The sequence below is a fragment of the Gigantopelta aegis genome, unplaced genomic scaffold (genome assembly GCF_016097555.1).
Source record: "Gigantopelta aegis isolate Gae_Host unplaced genomic scaffold, Gae_host_genome ctg3022_pilon_pilon:::debris, whole genome shotgun sequence".
In the NCBI taxonomy this organism is placed as follows: domain Eukaryota; kingdom Metazoa; phylum Mollusca; class Gastropoda; order Neomphalida; family Peltospiridae; genus Gigantopelta; species Gigantopelta aegis.
In genome coordinates this window covers 147560-155316 of record NW_024533145.1, presented here as the reverse complement: position 1 = coordinate 155316, position 7757 = coordinate 147560, and the positions used below count along the sequence as shown (strand labels likewise).

The 7757-nt window shown below is 43.1% G+C and overlaps 1 protein-coding gene across 1 annotated transcript; it reads left to right on the top strand.

The window, feature by feature from the left end:
• Positions 1–233: 233 nt before the first annotated feature.
• LOC121391853 (BTB/POZ domain-containing protein 6-A-like) lies at positions 234–6894 on the top strand. Its single transcript, XM_041523330.1, has 3 exons — positions 234–505; positions 2144–2166; positions 6692–6894. The coding sequence occupies exons 1-3, from the start codon at positions 234–236 to the stop codon at positions 6892–6894; spliced, it is 498 nt and encodes a 165-aa protein (XP_041379264.1).
• The last annotated feature ends 863 nt before the right edge of the window (positions 6895–7757 follow it).

Here is a 7757-nt window from a genome sequence, read left to right as displayed (position 1 = left end):
AAAGAAGAAAATATAGTTAATATGTAATACCAGTCGTTACAAGATAGTGTTAGTCGAAGACATCTTATAATGCAGAAAACTCAGGGTAGTCAGAAAATATTAAAGAAGTGTTTTACAACTAGACATGAAGCTATTCACAGTCCCGTGCAAGGTTCCTGTTGATGCCTGTACCACATCTATTATTAAAACAAAGATAAAAATTAAGCTATTTTATGTATATTTTCAGTGACAAGATGGCGACATGCAAACCAAGTAGTCAGACTGGTCTTGACAGCTGGCAGAGCAGAAAATCTCTTACAGAATGTCTCGGACATTCTCTTGAAAATAAAATGTTCACTAACGTAACATTCAAGGTGGGAAGAGAACAGAAGTGCGTCCAGGCTCACAGACAGATTCTCAGTATCCGCAGCGGCGTGTTCGAGGCCATGTTCTACGGACCATTGGCAGAGCAGGATGAGATCGTCATTCCGGAAGTAGAACACGACATATTTGAACAGTTTCTAAGGTATGTAAATTTTATGTTCATAAAACACGGGTCATAGATCTAAGAAGTATGCTGTGAGTCTTGAAGTTTTATTGACATGAGTCAGAGTAATTATTTAGGGACTGGGATAGCTGGAGAAGAGATCACTGTGTGGGATAAGATATTTAAACACTATATTAATTACAGTAATTATCCAGTTAGTAAGCTAGATTAGCATAAATAACACACAACTATGATGTGCTTTGTATATCAGACTTTGGTCATGTTTCTCGAATTTACTGCTGTTAAAGCTGTAGCACTATTGCTGTTGTTACTACTATTACTAAGACTGTTGTTAGTGGTGGTGGTGGTGGTGATAGGATCGTTGTTTTTGGTGGTGTGTGTATCAAGTGGAAACATTAAACAAGCTCTCACTGGCCTCCTCCAATTGAAAGACAAAATAATAATTTTCCACTTATTGCTAGCAACGCCCGACGCCTTTGCATCCCCATCCCCACCCTCACCCCGCTTTCAGCCTAGTGGTAAAGAGCTCGGTTATGGGCAGTCGTCCTAGGATCAATCCCCGTCAGTGGGTCCATTGTTCCAGTCAGTGCCCCACGACTAATATATCAAAGGCCGTGGTATGTGCTACTCTGTGAGATGGTGCATATATAAGGAAGTTAAGGGCTACTACTAAAAAAAACAATCCGTGTCATGTTTCCTCTGGGACTATATGTCAGTCTTACCAAATGTGTGATATCCAATAGCCGATGATTAATACATCAATGTTCTCTAGTGGTGTCAGTAAACAAAACAATATGTAACTTTCTTTTTCTTTTGTCTTCTTCTTACTATTCTTCTTCTTCATTCATATTTCCTAATGCAGCAAGATATCTTTTATATGCACTTTCCCACAGACACGAAAACACATACCACGGCCTTTGACCAGTAGTTATGCACAGGTTGGAACGATAAAAACCTAATCAGTTGAATGGATCCACCGAAGTGGTTCGATCCTGTGACACAAGCACATGAAGCGAGCAGTCAATAGACTTAGCTAAATCCCGCCCACTCGTCAAAAGTATACGCTCAGTAATAAACAAACAAACAAATAAATAAATAAATAATGCATAGAAACTAAATAAGTTCGACCTTTTTTATTAGATGGGGTCGGAAACAATGTTTTAGATCAGTGGTGAATAAAAATAATATAGTCTTAATAGTGTTTCTTGCATCGACAACCCACCCCACCCCCCTTCTAGTGTTATGTAATTGTTAACACGTTATTTTATCTGTAATGCTTATGTCATCAGCTGGCCACTGTTGACATTTTAAGGTACCCCCCCCCCCCCCCCCCCCACACACACACACACACATCCCTGGTAAGGTGTTACACCTAGGATATATATTTTGGAGTTACGGGACTACCCCACAGTCGAGATAGTTAAATGTATTCAATATGAGTGGTCGTTAAAAATATATGCTCGATAATAAATAAATAAATATAATGCATAGAACAAAAGAAGGTTCTTTTTAGGTCAACGTGATGAATCAAAAGTAACGTATGGTCCTGATAATGTTTCGTGAATCCCCCCCCCCTCCCCCTCCCCCTTCCCCCCTCTTCCCAAGAGCGTTATGTACTTGTTGACACCCTTTTACCTGTGACGCTTATCTCAACAGCTGGCCAGTGTCGAAATTTCAAGGTAACCCCCACCACTACCACCACCACCACCACCACCACCACCACCTATCCTGGTAAGGTGTTATACCTAGGATATATGTTTTGGAATTAAGAGACTACACCACAATCGAGATAGTTAAATGTGTTCAATATGAGTGGTCGTTAAAAATATATGCTTGATAATAAATAAATAAATCAATATAATGCATATACCAAAAGAAGGTAAGGTGTTATACCTAGGATATATGTTTTGGAATTAAGAGACTACACCACACCCGATATAGTTAATGTTTTAAATATCACGCGAGAAGCTCAGATTCAAGGGAAGTCACATAATAAAATGTCTGTCTGTCTGTCGTAAAGTCCCATTTTGATTCGCGTATCGCTAATTGAATCGAAACTCAGCTGGCCATTGCGTTTGTATTTGTCATAGATATAAGGTAGATAAATAAGCGTAGCGAAACGATGGCGCAGTAGTGGGCCTTGTATTCAGCAAACGGAACTGGATCATCTATTCTAAATGTTTAAATAGAAATATTCTAGGGACTACAGCTTTAAAGTACGGAAATAACATGTTTTATTATCCACATGGTTCAACATAACCCGGTTAATTATAACCATATGAATCACACTGTAATAATAGTGTAAAGGCGTAATTTTGGGAAGCGATATCATAACATGACGTTGCTTCCCAAGTCCTAGGTCAGTCTGCATGCAAAATATGATGTCAAAAAGGATTCTTATAAATCATACACATATGTAGTAGTGTAGTGTTAGTCATCTTCCTAGTAGTAACTGGTGATACTTTAGCTAGTAGAGCACTGGATTCTTATAAATCATACACATATGTAGTAGTGTAGTGTTAGTAAGGAGTCATCTTCCTTGTAGTAACTGGTGAGACTTTAGCTAGTAGAGCATTGGATTCTTATAAATCATACACATATGTAGTAGTGTAGTGTTAGTCATCTTCCTAGTAGTCATCTTCCTAGTAGTAACTGGTGAGACTTTAGCCAGTAGAGCACTGGATTCTTATAAATCAGTGCCGTCCTGGCCGTTTTTTGCCGTTCAGCGTGACTACGGGCTTGGAAATATGTTTGCGTTTATATTTTATGATAATGTTTGGTTTAGTAGGTGTTGGTTTAGTCCGGCAGAATTTGTGGTTGTCCTGTGTTTAAATGTTCACTGGTTCGAAACCTTTGTGTTGATTGATTTATATGTTACAATTTGTGGCCCAGAGCCTCGGGATATAAACTGACTTGAGGGTGGATTATGTAGTAGTGTTGGTATGATGTCCTCCTCATGCGCAGTAGCTAGTTAATTGTCTTTTGTTAGCTCAGTTGGTAAAGCGTAGATACAGACACACGCACACAAATACAAGCACACGCACACAAACACACGTGGGCACGCACACACATATACTTACACACACATACACACACGCACACATACACACGCACGCACACACACACACACAACAACAATATAATAAATATCTTCATTAATAAATGGAATTATCTGATATACACTACAGGTCTATGACGTAGGTTGGAGGCCTTGACTAACGAGAATTATGTTTCCTATATTAGTTACTGTAACTTGTAAATTGTATTTGTGTAATGTTTAAATTTAAAGATTGTACACATTTTGTTTTGTGTTTTAAATTTCGTAATTATGATTATTTTAATAATAATAAATGTATATCACAATCTGTGGGTTTTTGTTTTGTTTGCGGTTTTTATTTTTTCATTCTGTTTGTTCTTTATATTATTATTATTATTATTATTATGTTGTAGATTGTTTGGTCAAATAAACTAGTGAAAGTTAACAGCAGTTGAAACACACCACAAACATTGTTTGTATGTTTGTATGCGTGTATGGCTCGCTCTCTCGCTCTCGCTCTGATTCTCTCTCTCTCTCTCTCTCTCTCTCTCTCTCTCTCTCTCTCTCTCTCTCTCGCTCTGATTCGCTCTCTCGCTCTGATTCTTTCTCTCGCTCTGATTCTCTCTCTCTCGCTCTCTCGCTCTGATTCTCGCTCTGATTCTCACTCTCTCGCTCTGATTCTCTCTCTCGCTCTCTCGCTCTCTCGCTCTGATTCTCTCTCTCTCGCTCTGATTCTCTCTCTCTCGCTCTCTCGCTCTGATTCTCTCTCTCTCGCTCTGATTCTCTCTCTCTCGCTCTCTCGCTCTGATTCTCGCTCTGATTCTCGCTCTCTCGCTCTGATTCCCTCTCTCTCGCTCTGATTCTCTCTCGCTCTCTCGCTCTGATTCTCTCTCTCGCTCTCTCGCTCTGATTCTCCCTCTCTCTCGCTCTCTCGCTCTGATTCTCTCTCTCTCGCTCTCTCGCTCTCTCGCTCTGATTCTCTCGCTCCGATTCTCTCTCTCGCTCTCTCGCACCGATTCTCTCTCTCTCGCTCTGATTCTCTCTCTCGCTCTCTCGCTCTGATTCTCTCTCTCTCTCGCTCTGATTCTCTCTCTCTCTCGCTCTCTCGCTCTGATTCTCTCTCTCTCTCGCTCTGATTCTCTCTCTCTCTCTCTCGCTCTGATTCTCGCTCTCTCGCTCTGATTCTCTCTCGCTCTGATTCTCTCTCTCTCGCTCTCTCGCTCTGATTCTCTCTCTCTCTCGCTCTCTCGCTCTGATTCTCTCTCTCGCTCTCTCGCTCTGATTCTCTCTCTCTCTCGCTCTGATTCTCTCTCGCTATCTCGCTCTGATTATCTCTCTCTCTCGCTCTGATTCTCTCTCTCTCGCTCTCTCGCTCTGATTCTCTCTCTCTCTCGCTCTGATTCTCTCTCTCTCGCTCTGATTCTCTCTCTCGCTCTCTCTCTCTCTCTGTCTCTGTCTCACGCACATTATATGTAGTCCGTTTGCATCAAAAGGGAACTGATGATAAGATATATGACTATTTACCAACTACTGCTAAAACTGATAAAAAAAAACATCATTAAAGGCATACATTCACGGATTTAGAGCGCCTAATTTTTCTAAATATAGATTATAAATGAAAATTACATCCATGTGGAATACGAAACCTCGCTATATACATTTTGATTGAACCACGATGGAGAGAATCCCATGACAACCGATGAGCAGGTTTCATTTTTAAATCTTGGAACTCTTTTTATAGGAAGTCGAAAACGTACGGTGTGTATGTATGTATGTATGTATGTATGTTTGTATATATGTATGTATGTTTGTATATATGTATGTATGTATGTATATACATGTGTATATTTATGTGTGTGGGTGTGGGTGTGGGGATGTGTGTGCGCGCGCACCCACGTTTTGGCACCTTCCTACGCCCTTGCCACCAGAGTACATTGATGTATGAACCATCGACTACTGGATGTCAAACATTTTGTAATACACGTAGGAAACTCTCTACACTTTTCTCAAAGAAAGGAAAATACATACCACGGCCTTTGATATACTAGCAGCATGGGATATTTTAATGTACTTTTTCACACAGACTGGACAGCACATACCACGGTTTTTGATACACCAGTCGTGAAAGATATTTTATATATGTACTATTTCATAGACAGACGCCGGCCTTTGATTAGCTCGAGTCACCTCCAACCCTCCGCTAATTGTTATTTATACCTAAGATATCAGTATTAATATGGGGAGGGCTGGAGGTGACGCGAGCTAGCCTGTGATATACTTGTAGTGGGGCACTGGTTGGTACAAGAAAAAAATAGAGAACAGTCCCGTAGGAACGTTATCTATAGTAGCGGGGGGGGGGGGGGGGGGGGGCATAACCTCTAATGGGAAGGCCAGTCTCTAGTTATGTTTGTGTGTATATGTGTGTGTGTGTGTGTGTGGGGGGGGGGGCAACCTCTAATGGGAAGTCCAGTCTCTAGTTGGGGAGGGGGGAGGCAGGTCAAGTCAGGTCAGAGTGTTTAACGTGCACATTCAGAGCAAGCTATTGTAGCGCACGCCTGTTCTGCACAGTACTCCAGTCCGATATTTTTGACTCGTGGAGGCACTGACTTTAGTGTACTGCGACTCAATACAACCGAAGAGGAGGATGATACGGAATAGCAAACGTGCGCCAGGGGCGGTACGGGGAAGGGGGGGGGGGACCAAAACTGGCGGCTGAACCGCAAGCGGCTGTCCGTTTTGCGACGCCCCACCCTACTCCCACGACCACGCAGAAGAGCACGACGAAGCCACAGGTCCCGACGTCTCCAGATGCGATCACAGAGCAATCGGTTTTGAACACAGCCATGTGTGAGGAACCACTGCGGGCCCCAACATCCACCCCTACTTCGGCAATTCCGCTGCAGCTGTCGACTATACAGACAGCTCTCGTTGAGCCGCCGGCCCGTTTGAGGCCTATTGCTGCGAAGAGGAAGGCTACAACACCTAGCGACTAACCCGACATGGCACATCACAGCCGCCGCAGCCAAATCCGGTGGAACCATGGAAGTATTTCCCGACGGCACGATATAAACATCAGGACGGACACCAGAGGGGACAGACTTTTTGCTCACCTTCCAATCACTTCCAAATGGCGAGAGTGAGTATTCACCCCATCTAACCACCACCAGTGATGGTCTGCCTCACCAAGCGGCGGAATGACTCGTACAACCAGGGACTGGTAGTGCCGGAAATGGACAACGCATCTCTGCACAGAATGATGAAGATTGTCATAGGCCAGGACTACCCAGCTGTCGCGAGGGCGCTAGCTGCTACACACTACCGCCGACACATTCCGCTGCTTGATGTCCGTCACTACTTGGGATCGCCGTAACGCCAACCTCTACAAAAACTTTCGCCTGCAGGTAAGGTCTTCAAAATTTTATGTTTATTTTTGTAAATTGTCCGACGCACTTTATTTTGGTAGCCCGTCTAAATTGCTGTAATCACATTAAAACATTTTCGGCCGAGCTTTTTAAAATTTTATGTTTGGACATTTGAATTTTACCAACATGAGTAGAGTGAGTGAGTCAGCTGCTTTTGGTCTCTGACCTAACTTCTAAATTTCAAATTCCGCCTACCTCAAACTTACCTCCCCTCCCCCCTCCTATCCCGGACTTAGTCACTGGCGACGTCAGATGTTAAGCCCGAGACAGGCGTTCGAAACCTTCGTGGTATATGAACACGTAAAATTTACAGTTACATGGCGTCGGACATATGGTTAAGGACCACACAGATATCGAGGGAGGAAACCCGCTGTCGCCACATCATGGGCTACTCTTTTTCGATTAGCAGCAAGGCATCTTTTATATACGCCATGACATAGACAGAATAGCACACACCACGGTCTTTGATATACCAGTCGTGGTGCACTGGCTGGAGCGAGAAATAGCCCAATGGGCCCACTGACGGGGATCGATCCCAAACGAACCGCGCATCAAGCGAGCTCCTTACCACTGGGCTACGTCTCGCCTACATCCCGATTGAGTCTCAAAGGTGATGTGATTAGCAGCTACACTAAAGGCTTTTACAGACTGGATGCGTGGGTGCCGTCCGACACGATATATACTAGTCTCAAAAGTTAATGGCCACATGGACACTGCGTCTGCGGCTTGCCTTTAGGACATATACACGATATATACTAGTCTCAAGAAGTTAACGGCCACATGGACACTGCGTCTGTGGCTTGCCTTTAGG